The 23,327-nt window shown below is 43.0% G+C and overlaps 1 protein-coding gene and 1 non-coding gene across 2 annotated transcripts in view; both read right to left on the minus strand.

Moving 5' to 3' along the window:
- Positions 1-23,327, minus strand: part of LOC119970622 (KH homology domain-containing protein 4-like) — a 56,243-nt gene that overhangs the window by 1,999 nt on the left and 30,917 nt on the right. The window contains 6 exon segments of the mRNA XM_038805540.1: positions 2,233-2,247; positions 2,250-2,288; positions 2,291-2,315; positions 3,749-3,859; positions 18,976-19,143; positions 22,746-23,083. Of these exon segments, the coding sequence (XP_038661468.1) occupies positions 2,233-2,247; positions 2,250-2,288; positions 2,291-2,315; positions 3,749-3,859; positions 18,976-19,143; positions 22,746-23,083 (696 nt within the window).
- Positions 15,022-15,162, minus strand: LOC119970837. The gene has a single exon (XR_005461698.1). It is a non-coding gene; the product is annotated as a small nucleolar RNA SNORA47 (small nucleolar RNA).

The raw sequence follows: 23,327 nt of genomic DNA on the forward strand, positions 1-23,327 counted from the left end.
ATCAGCTCCATTGCATGATTCAAAATCAATGTACTTGTTTCATACTGTATTCGGCTTTTTCTCCTGTCCCTAAATCTACTACTTTCTGAAGAAGCATCACGGTTGCAAATCAATGTTTTATTAAAAATAATATTTATTTTCAAACGTTTGTGCGTGTTAGAAACAGACATCAATTTGTCCTTCAATTAAATTTCAATCACTTTTCAATAAGAACATGTAAGAGTAAACATGTAATAGTAAAACAAGGCTTTTCAGACATTCAGCTGAAAAATGCAGCCAGTTTACTTATCATGTTGTAAGTTGCTCCTCCAGCTGACACTGCAAATATTTCTGGAGGTCAAAACTGTGATGCACTTGCTTTACTATTTACAACCACTGACAGAAATGAGAAACAATCAGAACTACTAATTAAAAACCCAAATGACCCAATTCATTGGTAGAGGAAAACTAGTACTTGACATAGAAAAATAATTCCTCGTTGAAGCACAAGAATTTGAGGGGTTAGATGGTGAGAGGTAGTTCTTTCAGGGAGGTCTCAGGATAAGGGGGCAGCACTGCTGCCTCACAGCTCCAGGTCCGGCCTCAATACCGCTTTGGGTGACTGTACATGGAGTTCACACTTTCTCCCAATGTCTGCGTGGGTTTCCTCCCACAGTCCAAAGATGTGCAGGTTAGGTGGATTGGCCATGTTATTTGCCCCTTAATGTCCAAGAAGTTAGGTGGGGGTTACAGGGATAGCGTGGAGGTGGGGGCTTAAGTAGGGTGCTCTTTTCAAGGGCCGGTACATTTGGACTGAGATGAGAAGCAATCTCTTCACTCAGAGCATCCTGGATCTTAGGAATTTTGCTACCTTCAGTGGGCTGTGGGTGCTTTGTTGCTGAGTTATTCAAGGATGAGAAGTTTTTAGATACTCAGAAAATCAAGGAAATTGAAGATGCAAGAAAGTAGAGTTGAGGTCAAGCATCAGCCATAATCCTATTAAATCACTGAGCAGGCTCCAGAGGCAGCATGGCCTACTCGTTTTTTTGTAATCCACCACATGCAATTACGGGTATGTTTTCTTCCATTACGTGCCTGCTGTATTGTACTCAAATAGGTAAAAGAAGCTGACAAGCATCCACGATTGCCTCAAATACCAAAAGCTCAGTAAGAGGCAGCTATACAGCTTAACATTAGCTTATGAGCCAGTCTGCAGCTCCAACTCCCAGACAAATAAAATGCATACATCATACATTACTAGAACAGCTCCTGATAGAACTGGGGACACAGTACTACAAGAAAGGTAAGTTCATAAAAATAATTCTTACAGTATACCAATGAAAGTAGTACTTGTACAGAATGCACCCATCATCCTTTAAACTGTCCACTGCACATACTATAGACAAAGCAGTGCCAGCTGCACTTTCGTATGTTGCCAGTTCTTGTTGTGGGGAGCTCACACCATACACTGGCTGACAGCACGGTAGCATAGTGCTTAGCACAAGTGCTTCACAGCTCCAGGGTCGCAGGTTCGATTCCCGGCTTGGGTCACTGTGCGGAGTCTGCACGTTCTCCCCGCGTGGGTTTCCTCCCACAGTCCAAAGATGTGCAGGTTAGGTGGATTGGCCTTGCTAAATTGTGCCCTTAGTGTTGGGTAGGGTTACTGGGTTGTGGGGGATGGGTGGAGGTGTGGGCTTGGGTAGGGTGCTCTTTCCAAGAGCCAGTGCAGACTCAATGGGCCGAATGGCCTCCTTCTGCACTTTGAAATTCTATGAAACTTACCTTTCAGGTGGTGTGCATTTTAATCATACAAAGTTAAAATCTAATATCATCCATCCATTCATAGCTCAGCAAGTAAAGTCCCAGGTGTGGGTTGCTGGTCTCAACCAAGACAACAATATACAGCTGAGTTCAGCATTACTGGTGAAGGACAAAAGAGGTGAAGGGCTGGCGAAGACAGAAAAACCCATATGCTTTGCATCTATCAATATGGATGCCTTGACAACAGGGTCAGACTGCCAGCAACCACTATCTAAAGTTACAGATGGAGAAGCTACTGTATACCCAAGGTACAGCACTTTAGCACAAATCACCCACTTCACGATAAAAAGGATAAGAGGAGAAAATTGGGTAAAAATTATTCAATATATTTGGAGCACTAAATCTTGTTTGATCCGGAAATGATTAGGACATGGTGTCACCTTGAATTAGTAGAACAAGGGACTTTTTAGTTTAATTGTGCAGGATTCTCACCTTGCATGTTTAAAGATGTAACATATGCATCGAGGTCTTTGGCATTTCAGAAGGACTCCATGGCTGGACAGCAGGGGTATCAGCTGCCTGCACGATACAAATAAGAATCATCTAACTCAAATATTTGATCACTGTAGACTATACACCGTATCAATTGTTACAATCTTAATTTTTCAATTAATGCAGACAATGATCATCGTAAACTCATCATACTTTGTATTTCATTAGCTTTCAAAATTTCATGGAAAACTAAATGATAATTTCACACACTGGAAGGAAAACCTTTACAAGAGTAAAACATGTGAACCTAGAAAGTACACCATCCTTCAACTATAATGCATGCACTACATCAGAATTAATCATTAGCCAAATAGTGAATATTTAGATCTTTCCTAAATATAACCTTTAAAATGTTCATTGTATCTCAATTTCTATATCAAGTATCTTAAGAACATGTTATACTACATCAACCAGATATATTTTCTATTTAAAATACAGTACAATGGCAACTTTAGATGGTTTGATATATTTTCATATGCATGGCATAACATTTCACTGACTCTTGCTGAGGGTTCTTATACTAGAACTACTTTAATCTGACAAGATGAGTGTATACATAGCACAAGGAATTAAACAACAGAAATGGAACAAAATAAGTTGAGTTTATTGTCTGAAGATATTTTGGACATTTTCGATGGTGTTAGCTAAGCCATAACAGCCGTCTCAGAAAACTAACAATATTGCAATATAATGACTATAAGAATTACTTGGATAGAAAAGAAAGTGGGGAAACTGGAAACGGTAGAGAATTAGAAAATGTTCGAATTGTCTTTTGTTCACTGTGGAGTCAACCAAATTTACATGGTTCAAACTCCACACAGACAGTCACCCGAAGCTGGATTGAAGTATAAAGTTGCCCAGCAAAACTGCCATACCAGGATCAGGACTTCTTACCCTGGCCAATGTGTCAACCCCAGCACAAACCCAATCCACAGCAGGGTTTAATGCTAGTGGCAACAAAGTGAGGTGATGCTGAAGGACCTTTCTGGTGTATTCCTGCAAATTAGCCGGAGATCCGCCAGCAGGTCCTGGTTACACCTGAAAATTCTTAGTGAATAGTAGTGTTTTAAACTTTTCCAAAAACAATTCCTCGCCTTGTGGCTTGGTTGAATTTTAAGCTTTAGTTCACGTACTGGTGTCAGCATCATTGAGACAATTGTCTGGCCGCTATGAACCCTATGGTCAGTAAGAGTTCAAACGAAAGGTCACAATGTGTTTTCTCTAGGCAGCTGCAAACCTTCATTCTAGAAACGGGATAGGCTGCAAACATTCCTTAATTACAGCATTAGCATGGCAGGAATGGTCATAATCTTAAATTCCAGCCACGCAGGAAAGCCCTGTAAGTGTTTGGACATGTCAAATTTGGTTCACTGGGTCCAGTCCCTTTTCCTCAACTTGGCCCTTATCAATTAACGATCTCTCAAACAAACACCTTGAAATTGAGATAGAAAGTGACTTGCCTTTCTCTTCCCCTTCCAAACAGGACAGAATCAGCAGCTATCTTCATCCCAGATCCCATATCCTGACTGCTCCTAGTACCTAGATTAGTCAAGTGAAATGGTCCGTGCTATGAGTAGAAAAAAGGCCACAGAATCAACAGGCGTGAGTTGCATACAAGCATAAAAACAAATTCGATTATGACAATCGTACACCATTTTAAATTAGTTTTCTAATGCAAACAGGAATCTTAAGAGCTCTTTGGAATGTAAATTGCATGGACCTCAGTACTGGCTTTAGATGGTCATTGTTCACTGAATTAATTTTTAAAAACGAGCAAAACAGCTAATAGCATACTTTAAAAATTCTAACAACCAGGTTTTCATTTATTAGAAAGATAAAAATTGAGTATGCATCTCAACGGTTACATTTCCTTCCCTGCTGTCAATTAGCAATACATCAACTTAATAGATTGTAAACCAGTGCTATTAAAGTTAATAAAAACAAAAACCGAGGAGTAATACAAACTCAAAACGTTACTGTTTCTCTCGTCAGATGCGCCAGACTTGCTGAGTTCTCCAGCATTTTTGCTAGTAAAGTTAACATTGATTCATAATAATCCATCCTAACCTATATCATGCTATTAAATCAATCATTGCGAACACACTAATGGCTGAAAAAGAGATTGGAACAAAAAATCATTTCCTTAAAGACTGCTGTATTATGTTCAGAATAATCTCTGAAGTTGAAATAGATTAATATAACCTTTCACAACTCAGTGGTAACGTCACTGAAATTTGGTGAACAGTTTTAAGCCCTTAATTTCCAAGTGAAGAATGATCCCAAGACCTTGAGAAGAATAACAATGCAAGTTGTTATTCAACTGGATTTACAGCACAGAACTAAGAGCATGAGTGTAATAATCAAACAGGACAAGATAGTTCACCCTTTTGTAGTTGGATATCAGACATATGTATTGTAATTTTCATCTATTATGAAGGTATGAAAAGAGTATGGCAACGTTCAAAAGAAAAATTCCAGGGATGAGGGCTTTCAGTTACATGGTCAGACTGGAGAGGTTGGGGCTGTTCGTAGAGCAGGGACGATCAGAAGAGATTTTATAGAGGTAGTTCAAAATCACGAGGGTCTCAACAGACCAGTTAGGGAAAAACTATCCATGTTGGCAGAAGGGCCACAGACCAAAGGACACGGATTGTGTTGGCGAGCAAAGAACCAAAGCACATGGTAAATTATTATTTTTTATCTTATAGGAATGCCTGCCTGAGTGTGTTGTGGCAGGCAGATTCAACAGCGTGGCTTTCTAAAGGAAAACTGGATACTTATCTGAAAAGAAAAAAAACACAGGTATACAGGGAAAGGCAAGGGGGAGGACTAGGTGGGTAGCCCTTGCAGAAAGCTGAGCACGGAGATGAGAGCCTCCAACACAGTAACCATTCCAGAATAGATTTTCACCTGAAGTAGCGATATTATGTTGGTTAAGTTTAAGATGGAGTAAATATTTAATTAGGAACACTTAAAAATTACAAAGAACACATGAGGAATGACCAATGTCCTATCAACAGTGACCAGCAAATTGTTAAAATTATGCAAATTTCAAGCTGGAGACAATAGTGAACATGAAGCTGTAGCCACCTGGGGTGGCCACGTCCCGATTCCCAAAATGGGTGCCTGCAAAGAGTGGCAGGGAAAATTGGTCAGCTACAGGGAACACACAAGCAGGTCATAGGTTTCCTGTGTATTAAGATTTGGATAACCCAGACAGAACCGAAACCAATAGCTATCTACATACTAATGAGCGATCCCCCAGAAACAATCAGAAACATTGAATCAATTGGGACCAAGACAGACTCCCGGCGCCAGCGGGAGCTAGGAACAACACCTCCGGTATTGGAGAAATCGATTAGAACGATTGGGACATGGTCCAATTAATTGGGACCAAGTCCGGGGTCCGCCCAAAGGGCGCGAAACCCCTGGGACCTATAAGATAGTGTCCCCAAGTTTAGTTCGCTCTCTTGGCAGCTCTCAAAGAAACTCTTGACCGTGGCTCTCAGCGGGGAGAGACCTGCCTAGCAGCTGCATCAACCAAGTAAGTCTCAAGTCAACGCACGCTACGAGATAGACGCTCCTAGCTACTATTCCGTACCAGTTTGAAGCCATCAGAATCAGAACCGGACAAAGGCCATTGTTCCTCTGACCTGGTGGGGCCATTCGAAGCTAAGTATAGGCTTTTAGTAGCAGTTGATAGTTTAGTAGTAGAGTTTATGATGAGTAGTGATTGACGTGTGAATAATAAACGTGTATTGATTGAAACTTACTAACTGGTGTATTGAGTTATTGATCAGCACTTGGCCTTGAAACCTCGTGGTGGTATCAGAAAGATACCTGGCGACTCTAGAGCAAAGGTTATTAAAACAGAGCAATTAAAGAGAAAGCACAACGAGCAACATTACTGCCGACTCTGATGAGATTCGACTTAGAAGTGCCCCCCCCCCAAAAACTCCGAGAGAACCAAAATTGAATTAGAATCCAATTGGGAACCTAAATAACTACAAGTGTTCAAGCAGTTCTGATCAATCCTCCAGAATTCGGAAGTGTGTTAATGCATGCGTACTAACAGGGATACACGGTAAGACCTGATAGATTTGTTGCGAAAAACTGTCGGATTTGTATCCGAAATTAGCGAAAGCCATACCCGTGTTTACAGCACCGCTTTATTACCCCTTGTTCCAAATTTAAGAGGAACCCACAGAAATAGGAAAAATGCAATGAAGGCAATGGAATGCCTTATGAACCCGCAAGAATTCGTGGTCGCAGCGACCAGGCAGAGGAGGACAGTGTCCCGTTTGGGAAGATGAGATAAGGAGTACCTCAAAGGGAAGGGATGGCCCCTTGGAGCGAATTTTGTGCGAATGAAGGAACAGGTCCTATGAGTAGAGGACATACTTGTGGAGAACCTGACAAGAGATTCACAAGAGGAGCTTGGGAAAAGCTCGCAAGCCAATGGGCAATCGTGTCCTGTCTGGCACAATTGCGAGGCACAGAGGAGGTCGTTAGGACGCTCCGTAAAGAGATAGATGAGACAAATAGGATGAATAAAGTCGATGTAAGCGAAATAGAGAAGGAGAACAGAGAGTTAAAAGGGAGGTTAGCAGCAAAGGACAGAGAGGTGGATGATGCCAAGAGGGCACACCAGTCTTGCCTGGCGCACTTAGTCAGCTTCCAGATCCAGTATGATAAGGCCTACCAGGACACACAACGTGCAGTCCTGGTAAGACAAGAAACAGAACAGCAGGTAGAGGCATTGCAGAAGCAGTGCAGTGATTTAAAAGCAGCCCTACGAGCACTCCATGCTTCCACAACGGAACAAAGACAGAGCTCGGTAGACCATGCAAAGTGCCGGAAGCAAATTGCAGAATTGCAATCCCTACTTTCAGTCCAGAATGGCTTTCAGAGCACATTCGGCTCCCAACTAGATGAGGAAAACGGCCCCGATTGGCAGTAATTAAATGAAACAGCCCATAGATACGTGCATGGAGCATGTGCGCAGGAGAAACCCCAGAAAAGGAGAGCACCCCAACTCCCCACTGAACAGGCAGAACACACACCCCCATGAATCCAGTATCCACCCACCGCAGAGCCGCAGCAGACGGAGACAGATTTCCTTTATACAACCCCCTTAACCGTGACCCAATTACGGGACGCATGCGAGAAAATCAGACCCCCACCAATTCTTTGCAACGGTTAAGCAGCAGGCCACCATGTACGGCCTGGACGAGCGAGAGCAAGTGAAGCTCAGTTTTGAGCCTAGACCCTTCGTAGTAGCAGCCCTTCCCGACCCACAGATGTAGAGGAGGCACACCTAGCAGAGATGCACACAGCGATCCTTGATGCGATCGGCTATAACCGAGGAGACCCGGTAGAAGGCCTGAATAAATGCAGGCAACAGGAAAACAGAGCACCCCACAGCGTTTGCTCAACGCTTGTGGATTCATTTCACGGCAGTTTTCGGAGACTTAGCCCGCGCCCATTTGTCCTCAGATAACATGGCCAAATGGACTCGAATCCTGATCTCCTGTGCAACAGAGGCAGGACAGAGAGGCTTGTGCGAATTATGACCCCTCAGAGGAGGCCCACAACTAAAAATGGGTTTTAAAAAGGTTGTCCCGCGCTTAGGAGCAATCCGTGCACAATAAACCCGCATTTAGGAAACCCGATGAGAGCAGGCAGATGCAGACATGCATACAATTAAAACGCACCAGAACCCGCATGGGTAAATTAAGGTAGGGAACAGCCCACCCCAGATATTCGCAAGAATGTTACAACTGCGGTAAATTAGGACACTTTGCATGAGAGTGCAAGGCCCCGCAGAAATCACATAGAGCCCAACAGACAGGCACCCTAAACAGGAATAGGACAAAGCCTATTCATAGTCTTAGCGCCCGTTCAGACCAGGGAGACATGAACGGCACAGACTGACGGTGTTCGGGCTCCCCAACTTGGGTCTGCGACACCCTTTGGGATAGGTCCGGCCGACCGGTCGTTGCAGCAAAAGTACAGGGTCAGCCGTTGAATCTTTTTGGGACACAGGAGGGTCCCCCACCACACTTAATTCCTCCACCATGTTTCAGAAAGACACGTGGCCCACTACAGACACCATCACCCTCAGCGACTTTACAGGCCACTCACAGCAAGGACATATCTCAGCCCCTGTATCCATTCAGATTGGCATATAACGACCAAACACCCCATAGTTTTTAGTTGATCTACCCCACACAGCAGAACACATTTTGGGAATTGATTTTATGAGCTCCCACAACCTTTCATTCGATCCAGTAAACAATGTGTCTGGAGAATGGCAAAAACAGCAAGAGCCCCCGCCACGCTCACAGTAGAGATTAATGCTAATAGGATCAGCGCAGTAGGCGAATATTGGTTTGACCCGACAACAATTAGCACAGACAAGCAGGTTAGGGCAGTTCTGCAGGAACACAGAGCAGCATTTGCACAGCATAAGCACGACTGTGGCAGAATGGCTGGCTGTGTGCAGATTACAGACCCCAAACCCCAGAAACAGTACAGATTTCCCCAGGAAGCAGAGGGAGAAATCTCAAAGATAATAGACAGCTTATTAGAACAGGGCGTACTAAGATCAGTGGCCTCCAATAATAATGCCCCGATTTGGCCAGTAAGAAAACCCGATGGATCATGGTGACTGACCATTGATTACGGGAACTCAACAAAGTCACCCCAGCAGCAGCCCCCACTATAGCCACAAGTCCCGAGACCATGCTCAAACAGGGACTCCATTCACGATACTTTACAGTTTTGGACGTTAGCAACGGATTCTGGTCCATTCCATTGGCTGAAGCGTGCCAGTATAAATTTGCCTTCACTTTTAAAGGTCAGCAGTACACGTGGACATGCCTTCCACAAGGATTCCACAACTCCCCCTCCATTTTCCAGACAGCTGGCAAATGGATTTGCTAACTTTTCCCACCCCGAATGTCTGGTCCAGTACGTAGACGACCTGTTACTGCAGACAGACACAAAGCAGAGCACATCTCGTTGCTAGCAGAACTCCTAGGAGTCCTGAAAGAAATCGGATGTAAAGTTAACCCCAAAAATGCCCAAATTTTGGAAGACATTGTGATATATTTGGGAACAATTATCACGCATGGTAAACGCGAGATCGAGCATAAAAGAATTGACTCGATGTCAAATTGCCCCTTCCCCACAACGTCTCAGCCCTCCGGTCATTTTAGGACTGGTTGGCTACTGCCGAAACCACATCAACGGTTTTGTCACTAAAGCAGCGCCCCTATCCGACCTTCTCAAGAAAAAAGCACCTTGGGAATGGCTTCCGCAGCATACAGATGCCGCGGATGCTTTAAAATGCGCACTCATAGCAGCCCCCGCACTACAGGTTCCAGACCCACTCTCCCCCTACGCTATAGAAGTGGCAAGCACCGACCGGACCCTTTCAGCCGTTCTCCTCCAGAACGGCATGAACAGTTAAGACCCGTGGCATACGCCTCAAGAGTTTTAGATCCTGTAGAACAAGGATTTTCTGCCTGTGAAAGGCACCTGCTCGCAGTTTCTTGGGCAGTTCAGTATTTTTTGTACATAACAGTACTCAACCCCATTACCATCCTCAGAGAACACACCCCGACACAGCTATTGTTAGACGGCCGACTTAAAGATGGCAAAGTCAGCCAAATCCGAGCAGCCCGTTGGACCCTTCTTTTACAGGGACGGGACATCACCGTTAAACACACCAAGACACACACTTTCCTTGCAGAAAATTTACAGTACCCAGGCACCCCTCATGAATGTGAGATTATCTCAACACACCACAACACAGGCCCCTTCATCGCAAAAAAACACCTCCCAAGAAGATAGGTAGTTCACCCAGGGAACCCTACCACAGACACGTGCGCCCCCCTGAAGATATACATGGATGGCTCTTCCACAGTGTTAGATGGAAAATGCATAACAGAATGCGGTATTTATGTAGAGGACGCGCAGGGACACGCCTTAGAGGAAATTTCACTGAGTTGCCAGGACACTTAGGCTCACAGGCAGCAGAACTGGCAGCGATAGCGTATATTGTAGATCACCCCCGATTCGTTCCCCAGCCCAGCAGACATCTACTCGGACAGCTTGTATGTTTGCAACAGCTTGACAGAATTCCTACCCCTTTGGGAAGCAAGAGGATGTGTTTCCGCAGACGGTAAACCCCGACCATCAGCCCCATTACTCCGCCATATTTTAAAACAGGCAAAGGACAGGAAATACGGCATTATAAAAGTTCGTAGTCACCACCGTTCTTCCCCACCTGGAAATGTAAAAGCTGACGCACTAGCTAAAGCAGGTTCTAGGCATGGTTATTTTTGGAACCCCCCCCCCCCCCCCCCCCCCCCCCCCCCGAAAGCACCCCAGTACACGCAGTGCAGGTCTCACAGACCAACATCCAAGACTTAACGCAGGCCCAGCGACATGATGAAAAGCTCAGGGAAGTTTTAACGGGAACCTTCCCAGCCCCTTACGACAAGTATAGGAATACTATAACCACACATGACGGTGTGATCCTTAAGGATAACCTTTATGTGGTTCCTGAGCAGGACAGGAACCAACTCATTTGTTTCTTCCATGACAGTCATGGACACCAGGGAATTGAGCCCACTGTAGCCCACCTCAGACAGCTCTGTTGGTGGCCAAATTTAAAAGCAAACATCACCCACTACGTTGAGAATTGCTTGATCTGTGCCCAGAATAATCCGGACAGATATGCAAAGAAAGCTCAACTCAGCCACACCCGCCCCGTTAATGGTCCCTGGACTAACCTCCAGATCGACTTTATAGGACCCTTACCCCCTTGCAGAAACGGTTACAAATGTGTGTTGGTGGTCATCGACACATTTACAAAATGGGTAGAAGTATTCCCATCACGAACTAATACGGCGAAGACCAAAGCCAAAATTCTGACCCACCACATCTTTACAAGATGGGGACTCCCCCGTAGCATAGAGTCCGATCAAGGCTCCCATTTTACAGGACGCGCTATGAAAAATGTCCTGACAATATGTGGCATTACTCAAAAATTTCACATCGCGTACCACCCCCAGTCAAGTGGTATTGTCGAGAGGATGAATCGGACACTAAAAGCCAGCCTCAGAAAGATGGTACAACAGAACAACAGCACATGGGACTCAGTTCTCCCATTTGCACTTATGTTTTTAAGAAACATGTTATCCACGTCCACAGGATAAACCCCCCCACACTCATGACCGGACGCCCCATGAAAGGCACAGAATATTTATTGGGATTAGACTTGACCAGCCCCGAAGTGACGGCCCTCACCCACGAGAACGCTGTGCGACAGCTCATAGATAACGTGAAATCGGCTCAGCTAGCAGCCGCAATTAGATTGGGCACAAGAAAGAAACATAGCAAGGCTTGTTTCGACAAGACAGTGCATGCGACTGAGTTTGCAGTAGGGCAGCAGGTTATGCTCTCCCTTTACAACCCCAGCACATTCCTGTCACCTAAGTACTCAGGTCCATACTCCATTTCAGACAAAGTAAGCCCCTCCGTGTACAAAATAAAATACCCCAATGGAAAGACTGCGTGGTTTCATATTAACCAGCTCAAGGCATATGGCTCACAGTCCAACCACGCACACCACGTCCTGCTCACCGCAGCAGACAACCTCGCCCCGCCCACAGGAAACGCATTCCTACCCTCCCCCAGCCAGTCCACGGACTCGACCTCGACTCCGCCCCCTAACACACGACTCCGCCTCTCCACGCCTACCGACTTCAGCAACTGCGACAGTGACTGCATAAAACACTGACGACAACCACAGCACACCACGATACTATCCCCCTGCAACAGGCCCCACTCCCAGCGACTCTGAACACAATTCGAGTGATCCCTTCAAGATCACATACATTAAAGCCCCTGACCCAGAACCACCGCCCAACGATGACGACCTCAACTCCAGTACCTCTGAACTTGACACACGAATATGGCACCACGACAATTCATTCAGGCTCATCAGGAACGATGAGATGAACCCCAAGTCACACCACGCAGCTCTGGCAAAACTTATACAGACAAGAGTATGGCAGCCGTAGAAGAGGATAACATTGAGTCTGACTCCCACCACGCGAATCCCTTTGCGACCCTGTTCGCAACAGATAACTGAGGTGTCCAGATGATGTTTTAAAAAGGAACTGCTAGAGAGAAAAGGTGTCCTTTCTGATGGAACCTGCACGACATTCGTTGGATGTTTGTTTGTATGTCTTTGTTAAATGTTCTTTGTTTGAATTTAAATAGCCTTCCACAGCCCCACGCCAAATTTGTCCGCAGAAACCTATGAGAACTTGCCAGCAGGCTTCTCAGCCAAAACCGCTGAGACCTTGCCAGAACCCAGTTCGTAACTGCTCTTCCGCTTCGACGGTAGAGGCATTACTGCAACCCACACGATGACTACATTCTTGCCCGTTCTTGCCGGTTACTCAGGCAGTGGAGAAACGGCACTGGTCCCCGCCCTATCTGAGGACCCCCCCACTCTGGTCAGCTAATCTCGGGTAGAGCACAGCCCGCCCTACCTGGGAAATCCATTCAACTCTTACCCGCCACGGCCCATACGCACCTCATTTTGGCTCTTTTGTTTCAAAAGTTTGTGTTTTGTTTTACAGTAACCCTTTGGTTGCTTCCCTCATGATATTTACATCCTCAAACATTGGGATGGTAAATCGCACAGGCTGCGAGACGGCTCGCACTGTTTCAGTATTTTTAAGTGTGTCTTGTCCAGAAATTCGGTTTTTTTAAAAATGAGGGAGTCACAGATGGTGACCAATTATAAAGGGAAATTGGCACGAAAGGACAGACAGACTAACACAATGTTAAGCAAGATAATAACAGATGTTATGCTTGTATTCACAGAATCCCAGAAGCTCTTGGAAGACGAGAAGAGAGAGAAGAGAAGATGACCTCCATTTTTCTTATATGGACACTATGCATTTGGCTGCGCGCAGATGCGAACCCCCTCACCCCCACCCCACAGGCCGTCAATGATTCACTCCCCCACAGTACATAGAGCCCAGTAACAACCAACAGTACCCTGACATGGTGTGATAAGTTTATCACATGGTATTCCCTTTCGTATGTTGTCGAAGCACTTCTAGCATTGGCAATACTCTGCAGCATCGTGCAGACTATTCGCATGAAGAAATGGCGAAGGAGAGCCTACCGCTCTCGCATCCCGGTATACAGAATAAGATCCCCTATTTTCGGTTTCCACCAGGCCGCCGAACCCCTTGATATGTAATAAAGAACTTTTGTTTTTGTTTGTGCGTCTTCATTTGTGAATCAAGAAATGCGTTCGTTCGGTGAATAAAGGATTGTAAAACTCTGGGTTTGACTGCCAAACCAGAGAAAAATTTGAATGCTGCTATTTGTACAGTTAGGAAGTTAGTATGTTCTTGAATGATTTAAGTGAGAGTAGTTTATTGAGGATAGTTAGAGGTTACAGATTTTTTGTTTTGTAATGCATGTCCTTAATGACATAGCGCCCCCATAGAGTTTTGATGATGTGTATGTAAACTTGTTAGTTAAAAATGTATTGCATAGTTAGGGTCAGAGTAGAGCCTAATCATGAGGGCCCGCTGGGTCAGGGAATGAAGACATCGCAGTAATGTGATCCTTCGTGCTTCGCGTTAAGGATCACAAGGAGGGAGTGTAGCCACCTGGGGTGGCCACGTCCCGATTCCAAAATGGGTGCCCGCAAAGAGTGCAGGGAAAATTGGCCAGCTGCAGGGAACACAAGCAGGTCATAGGTTTCCTGTGTATTAAGATTTGCAGAACCCAGACAGAACTGAAACCAATAGCTATCTACATACTAATGAGCACTCCCCAGAAAAAAATCAAAAACATTGAATCAATCGGGACCAAGACAGACTCCCCGGCGCCAGCGGGAGCTAGGATAAAGGCAGGCCAACAGACACATAGGGCCCGCCCAACGATCAGGGAACACCTCCTATATTGGAGAAATCGATTAGAAAGATTAGGACATGGTCCAATTAATTGGGACCAAGTCCGGGGTCCGCCCAAAAGGGCGCAAAATCCCTGGGACCTATAAGATAGCGTCCCCAAGTTCAGTTCGCTCTCTTGGCAGCTCTCAAAGAACTCTTGACCGTGGCTCTCAGCGAGGAGAGACCTGCCTAGCAGCTGCATCAACCAAGTAAGTCTCAAGTCAACGCACGCTACGAGATAGACGCTCCTAGCTACTATTCCGTACCAGTTTGAAGCCAGCAGAATCAGAACCGGACAAAGGCCATTGTTCCTCTGACCTGGTGGGCCATTCGAAGCTAAGTATAGGCTTTTAGCAGCAGCGATAGTTTAGTAAGTAGAGATTATTCATGAGTAGTGATTGGCTGTGTGTATAATAAATGTGTATTGATTTGAAACTTACTAACTGGTGTATTGAGTTATTGATCAGCACTTTGCCTTGAACCTCGTGGTGGTATCAGAAAGATACCTGGCGACTCTAGAGCAAAGGTTATTAAAACAGAGCAATTAAAGAGAAAGCACAACTGAAACAAAGCCTGAAAAAACAGATAGACATTCCAACATTCACTCAATTTATCTCTGAGGAACAGGACCTCTTAAATTAAATGTGGTATCCAAAATTGTTAAAGTTCATGATCTTTGAAAAGAATGGATTTGATGGTGACTTTTCTAATCTGTGTTTAACGTTCTTATGAAACAGTGTATGCAGCAGTGATGTGTGTCAGCAACAATGATGCACTGTAGCTTGGAACACACTTCTGGCATTATTTTAATATGGGAGGTTTCTACCAGTAAATGCAGCACATTAAAAAGCTGCCTTACCTTCTCAATCCTCCAATGCATTCACAAATGTGGATAAAACAGTTACTTAGTGCATATTAAAATAATGTACAAAAAATTTGCCAAAACAGCAAAATCACGCATATTAATGCTGATCCCACAAAAGTCATACTTACACAATGACTGAGAAATTAAAATGATTGAATAGATCTAATTAGATGAGTTTTGTTTTTAAAAATTGGCATTTAAAAGACAGATCCTAACAATAATTACTTCATTCATATTTATACAAGGCCGTTAACCTAGTAAAACATCCCAACGTGCTTTGCAGTAGCATTCTCAAAGCCACATAAGGAGACATTAGCTTTGGTCAAAGAGAGTTTTTAAAAAGGTGTCTTAAAAGAGAAAAGAGGGAGAGGTGATTAGGGAATTACAAAGCACAGGGCCTTGTTAGCTAAAGGCATGGCTGATGACGGTGGAACAATTAACATTGGGGATGCTGACGAGGCCAGAATTAGAGGAGCACAGATATGTTCAAAATCTGTATGGCTGGAGATTAGAGATAGAGAAGAACAAGGCCGTGGAGAGATGACATAAGAAATAGTTACAAGCATGGGTCATATAGCCTTTCAAGCCTGCTACGTCATTCGCTAAAATTGTATGGTAATTTGCTACCTCACCTTGTACAATCCCAAATCCCTCATTTCCTCAGTATCCAAAAACCTGTCAATCTTTGTCCTGAACTGCTAAAAAAACTGAGCATCTACAGATATTCTTTAGAGAATTCCAAAGATTCACAATCCTTTTGGTGAATAAATTTCTCCCATCTCCATCCTAAATGGTTGACCTCTTTTCCTGAGTCTGTGACCTCCTTGTCCTAGACTCTCCAGCCAGAGGAAACATTCTCCCAGAACTCACCCTGTCAAGCCCCTTAAGTATTTTATGTTTCAATGCGATCATCTCTAATTTTTCTAAACTCCAGACGGTAGGACTACTGGACAACTCAACTTCTCACTGGACAATTTTCACATCCCAGGAATTAACCCAGTGAACTTTTGTTGCACACCCAAGGCAAGAACATATTTTCTTTGTCACGACAACAAAACTATACATAGTATTCCAGACACAAAAACAGAAAATACTGGACAATCTCAGCAGGTCTGACAGCATCTGTGGAGAGAAAAATGAACTAACGTTTTGTGTCTGGATGACTCTTTGTCAAAGCAACATTCCAGATAAGGTCTCAACAAGACCCTATATAACAGTAAAATGTCTTTGCTCTCATATTCCTATACAGTTACCATTATTTCTTGTTGTATCAGTGTTCACATTGATTCATGTCCAAGCAATCAGGTCCCTCTAATACCAACATTAAAAACAAAATCTATTTTTCTATTTTTTTCCAACCAAAGTAAATGACTTCACACTTCTCAACACTATATCCTATTTGCCATGTTCTTGCACACTCATTTCACCATGTCCTTTTGCAGCCATTTTATATCCACCTCACAGCTTACTTTCCCTATTGTTTATTGTACCAGCAGCAAATGTGGATATATTACATAGTCCCCTTTTCTAAGCTATTGACGTAGAATGTAAATATTTAAATTCAATTTGAAAACAACAAACAGAAATTTAAAACAGAGGCACTGCTTGACTAGGAGTATATTGGAGTAATAAGTTTGCTTTTATGTTATTTACAGCACAGGAGGCCATTCAGCCCATCGTGTCCGCACCAGCTCCCAAAAGTTACCCAGCTAGTCCAATTCGCCAGCTCTATCTCAATAGGCCTCTAAATTAATCACTTTCAAATATGTATCCAACTCTTTTGAAATCTATGGAATCCAACTCTTTTGAAGTCGATGGGATCCACCTCCACCACTCTCCCAGGCAGCGTATTCCAAATCCCAACAACTCTGATTAAAGAAGTTTTTCCTCATCTCACACCTAGCTCTGTTGCTGACCATCTTGAAATTGTAACCCTTAGTCACTGACTTACCAACTAGTGGAAACAGAATATCCTTCTTTACTATCCTGTCAAAATTGTTTATAATTTTGAACACCTCATTAAGGTCACCTCTTAATCTTCTCTGCTCCAAAGAGAAAAAACCCAATTTCTCAATCTTTCCTTGTATCTAAAATTCCCCATTCCTGGTATCATTCCAGTAATTCTCCTCTGCACTCTCTCTAGGGCTTTAACATCCTTCCTTAAATAAGACGCCCAGAACTGATCACAATACTCCAAATGTGGTCTGACCAATGATTTGTAGAGGTGTAGCATCACTTCTTGCTTTTATACTCTATGCCTCTTATTTATAAACCCAAGAATCCTATAAGCCTTCTTAACAACTGTTTCAATTTGCTTGGCCACCTTCAGAGAATTATGCACTTGAACCCAGAGGTCCCTCTGCTCCTGTACTCCCCTCAAAAGTTGTACCATTGAACCTATATTGTCTCCCCATGTTTCTTCTACCAAAATGCATTATCTCACATTTTGCTGCATTGAAGTTCATCTGCCAGGTGTCTGCCCATTTGGCCAAATTGTTAACTTCCCTCTGAAGTCGTTCAGCGTCATCCTCACAATTCACTCTAGCTTAATATCATCTGCAAATTTAGAGATTTTGCCCTCAACGCCCACCTTTATTCATTTATATAAATCAGAAAAAGCAAGGGTCCCAACATGGAGCCCTGGGGAACACCACTTTCAACTCGGCTCCAGTCTGAGAAACGCCCACCTATACCTACCCTCTGCTTCCAATCTCTTAGCCAACTTCTAATCCATGCTGTCAAGGCCCCATCAAGTCCAAATATTTTTAATTTGCTAACCAACCTACCATGTGGCACCATATCAAATGATTTCTGAAATTCAAATATACAACATCCACGGCACTATCCGCATCCATTGCCTGTGTCACCTCATTAAAGAACTCAATTAAATTTGTTAGACACGTTCTGCCCTTGACAAAGCCATGTTGACTGTCCAGTATTAACTTATTTTTCTCCAAGTGTATATTTATCTCACCACGTATTATCGTCCCCATCTGTTTTCCCATTACTGATGTCAAGCTGACTGGTCTGTAGTTTCCTGGGTTATCCTTTGCCTATTTCTTAAACAACAGTATCACATTTGCAATCCTCCATTTGCCTGGGACTAATCTTGTGTTCAGGGAGGCCTGGAAAAGTTCAGTCAATGGCTCCGCAAAAAGCTCCCTTCCATCAGCAATCTGGGATGCATCCCATCCAGGCCTGGCGGCTTCTCTACCTGCAGCGTTGCCACCCTTTTTCAGAACATTTTCTTTATCTATAACAATACTGCTCAGTTGCTCAACACCCACATTTTCAACTGGGCCATTGTCACCATCTAATTTGTTAAAGACAGAAGAAAAGCACTAATTTAAACTCAACTATTCTTTTAGATTCATTGTTTAATGAAGTAACAGATTTAAATATATTTGGTATATTATTCTATAAACTGGAAATCCCATGCCATTTATCCGAGCAGTCAGATACGTTGCACAACAAGCAGCAACCATCACTGTTCACCAAAATCCAATATTACACCATTTTCTTTTTAAAAGTATGCAATTAACTTTTGCTTTTAGCCTTGCTTATTCTTTTGATATCTTTTTAGTGTAATATTTACATTGGTTACATAAAACTGAATCTTCTTTACTATGTGTGCCTTGTGATGGCAGTTCTTACCACCTCCAAGAAAAGGGGATTGTCCAGTTGGATCATGCACTGACCATCATGTCAGTCAGTATGCTCTCTCCTTTTTGATCATCACCTACCAGATCCTAAATGCAATTAATTATTTGGTGCAATACATCAGTGGCTTTTTCCAAACACACACATTATGAGTATACCTACCCGGTATCCAAGAAGTCCTTCTGGCGAATTTGCTGCTCTTTCTTCAGTAAAACGTCTCTTTTGTGGATGAGAAGGTGGTGGCATTGGGTTACTAGTACCTGTGGCCTGGAATTGAAACTCTGAGCTGGACATAGACACTGGCATTGGTGTGGAGTTTACAGGTTGGACCTATGGACAACCAACAAGATACTTAATAATACTCCCTTCCATCAGCAATCAATTTATCCCAAACGGTTTTTATATGAATGGTTCTCGGAAATAATGTGAAAAGAAACTAGTCACGGAGATCCAGTATTAATGTTCAAAATGCAATGGTTAGGATTTTGAACAACCCAGAATATTAGAGCTCTGATCCCACCGTGCGAAACTGGGAAATTGAAATCTTGTTAATTTATGGATTAGCACTAGAAAAGAAATTACCACAAAAGTTGTTCTCTTGTAAACTTCAAAATGGTTCAGGAAAAGGAATCTACCATTAAGAATGAGCTACATGCAACACCAGGTCCCAAATGATATGGTATCTTTTAACACCCTCTGAAATGAAATGATTCCCTAGCAAGCCACCAAATTGGAAATAAATTTCTCACATTTCATCATCTTGATGACAACTATGAATAGTTTAAAAAGTGCAGTGTAATCAGCAATGCTCACATCCCACCCTGAAAACAAGTTTGAAAATCTCAGAATTCAAAATTAATACTTTTAAATCAGTGAAAAATCTCATTAATTTCTACTTTTGAAAATAATTCTGCCCAACAGTTCTATATCATATCTCCAGAATTGCAATAGCAGCATATCAAGTTCTACGCTCAAGTCGACAGCAAAATATTTAAATGCCTACAGCACCATTGAAAATGCAGGACTAAGACACAATTAATGAATTAATTAATTGAGAGAGGGAACATTAATCATAAATATAATTTTGGTGTAAACAAACACAATGGTGTCTTGTTTATCAAATGCAAAATAGTGCAAATAACAAAGTTACAGAGCTCAGTGGTAACACAGGAACAGAAGTAGTAGGTCAGTTAACCTGGCAAGCCTGTTCTATCAATTAATGAGGATCGACAAGCTAATTCCAAATACTTGCCTTGGCCCAATATGCAAAGGACACAACAGGCGGCTGTATGGTCCATTGATTCTGCTCCACCATTCAATATGATCATGGCTGATCGTAGGTTTCAACTCAATTTTCTTGCTTGCTCCCATATCCTTTCATTCCCTGAGATACCAAAATCTGTCTATCCCAGACTTAAATGTATTCAACAATAGAGCATTCACAATCTTCTGGGATAGAGAATTCCAAAGATTCACAACCCTTTGAGTGAAGTTCTCCTGATCTTAGTCGTAAATGATTGGCTTTTGATCCCGAGACCGTGCCCAGTCCTTTAGACTCTCCGACCAGCGGAAACAATCTCAGCTTCTCTCCACCAAACCTCTTCAGAATTTTGTAGGTGTCAATGACATCACCTCTAATTCTTCTGAACTCCAGAGAACTAATGGCAATTTACTTAGCCTATCATAGGATAATTCCCTTATCCAGGAACAAAATCTTCTGAACTTTTGCTGCACCACCTAGAATACAAGTATACCCTTTCTTAAATGTGAAGACCAAAACTACACGCAGCATTCCAGATGCAGTCTCGCCAATACTCTGTACAATTGCGGCAAGACCTCTTTATTCTTGTACTCCAATTCCCTTGCAAAAAAGGCCAACATGCAATTTGCATTCCTGATTGCTTGCTGCACCTGCACACTACCTTTCTGCATTGCTTGTACAAGCACACCCAAGTCTTGTTGAACATCAACATTTACAAGTTTCACACCTTTTAAAAAAAAATTCTGCTTTTCTATTCACATGACCAAGCGAATAACTTCACACTTCTTTACATTATACTCCATCGGTCATCTTGTTGCCCACTCACTTCACCTCTCTACATCCTCTACGTTCTCCCCACAGCTTACCTTCCCACCTAGCTTGGTAGCAGCAACAAAATTTAATTCATTACTCTCCATCTCTTCTTCTACATTATTAATGTAGATTGTAAATAGCCGAGACCCAGCACTGATCCTTGCAGCACTCCACTATTCACTGCCTGCCAACTTGAAAAGTCCTGTTTATGCTCAAACTCTGCATTCTGTCCACTAACCAATCCCCCATCTATGTATCCCCCCCCCCCCCCCCCCCCCCCCCCCCCAATTTTATGACTAGTGTGGATTGGCCACACTAAATTGCCCCTTAATTGGAAAAAAATAATTGGGTACTCTATATTTATTTAAAAAAAGAAAACTGTAAAAAGCTGCAGACAGCCATCATCTCAAGCTGTGAAGAAACCATTGGCTACAAGAGCAGGAAACACAAGATTAGTTTGATAACACCATCAAAGACTTAATTGACAACGCGATAGTTCTCTGCATCTGGCAAAATACATAACCCACAAGGCAGAGGAGAATTCATCAATTAGCCACAGCAGACGTACAAAAAAGAACCAGAGAATCGGTCTCAGCTTCAAACTCATGAAGACTCAAGTCCTTTAGCAACCCACCCCAGGGCAAGATCTGGTCTTGCCCTCCATCAAGATCAACAGCAAAGCCCTACCAAACATGGAACATTTACTATACCTGGAGAACCACTTCTCTAAGGCTGATATTGACACAGAGATCCAACAAAACAAAGTAAATATGACATAAGCAAGAGCAGCATAAGGCGTCGTGAATAGTATCTTGCAGGGAATAGATCAGTCCGAGAGAAAGTCCGTACCCAATCCGCGAGCACCTCCTTCAGATGCTGAACGAGTGTCTTTGACGACCGCAACATCCGCGCTGACATCAAGATGAGTGTACAAGGTGGTCGTCCTACCAACTCTTCCTATCAGCTGGGAGGACAACTGTAACATCAGTGTCCTTGAAGGGGCCAAGAGCACCAGCATCGAGGCAATGATTATCTGGAACCAACTCGCTGGGCTGGCCATGTGCTTACAATGTCAGAGTCCTGACTGCCAAAGCAAATCTTCTTTGCACAGCTCAAGGAAAGCTTCCGAACAAAAGGAGGACAAAGAAAGCTCTTCAAGACACCCTGAAGGTATACGTTAAGAAATGCAACATAGACGTCAACGCCTGGGAGACCCTTGCTCAAAGGAGACCTATTTAGCGGAACATCCTGACTTAAAGGACACCTGACAGCAAGAGGAGACCCGGAATAGCAGACAGAGAAAGGAACATCAGTAATCAAGAGTCTACAGACTGATCCCATCTCCCAGAAACACCTGACAAGTGTGCAGTCGAAGATGCGGTTCTAGAATCAGGTTAATCAGCCATTAACCTATGACCAGTAAAACAAAGTTTCTTAGGTGGCCAATCATACTCGTTAGCAAGTGATCGCCGAAGACGACGACTTTGATTCCGCAATATTGCCTGATATCTCTAATTATGGGAATTTGGGACTTAAAATTGTGTTAACACATGTCCAAGGTAATCCATTCAAAACTCTAAACTACTGAACTGAAAACCAAAATGGTGGCATAGGCATTTCAAATCTCATCGAATACTGATTTTTTTTTAATCCATTATTAAATGACACAAAAGATTTAAATAATAAACAGTATACAACCTTACTTCTTTTAAAGAGAGCCAAGAATCGATGCAAGAGGCAGTACCAAGGCAAGAATAGATGCAAGAGGCAGTAGATATTTAGCAATTCAGAAAAACAAAGTTTTAATTAGAACAATAACTGATGCAATGCAAACAGTTCATTTCGTTTATGCTCTTACCTGCTGCAAATTTGTTCCAGTTTGATGCAAAGGCTGTGGTGTATAACAAGGTCCTGGCATAGGCTGTGGCATTTGAAAGGTGTTCGGAGATCCTGGATTCATGATTCCTGAAACTACTTGGTTCTGAGAGAGCTCTGTTGGCAGTCCAGCAGTATATGGTGTTGGAAGAGGCTGCCTGAATTGCTGAGTAGTATACTGTGCATCTGTGTTGGCAAATGTGTACGGGACAGATGTCTGAGGTTGAATGGGATATGGTTGTGATGTCATCACTGGAGGTAAAACAGAGACAGGATTCTGGGCTGGGCCCATAGCTGGAGATGGTGTCACCATGGAGTAAACTGTAAAATGTTGAAGATTTCAAAGTAAACTTAAGGTTAAATGTTGGCACACAATATCATTTTTTTTTTAAAGTTAGGTTGCTTGAGATTAATATATACAAATACTATGTATATATTACACACACACACACCAACATAACAGACTTACTATTCATTCAAAGTAATTTAAATGAATAGATTAGCAAATGTTTGCCAGCTTCATTCAAGGAGCTGCATTAAAAATTAATTTTATCGTTCCAGCAAA

Source organism: Scyliorhinus canicula, chromosome 8 (genome assembly GCF_902713615.1).
Source record: "Scyliorhinus canicula chromosome 8, sScyCan1.1, whole genome shotgun sequence".
Classification (NCBI taxonomy): domain Eukaryota; kingdom Metazoa; phylum Chordata; class Chondrichthyes; order Carcharhiniformes; family Scyliorhinidae; genus Scyliorhinus; species Scyliorhinus canicula.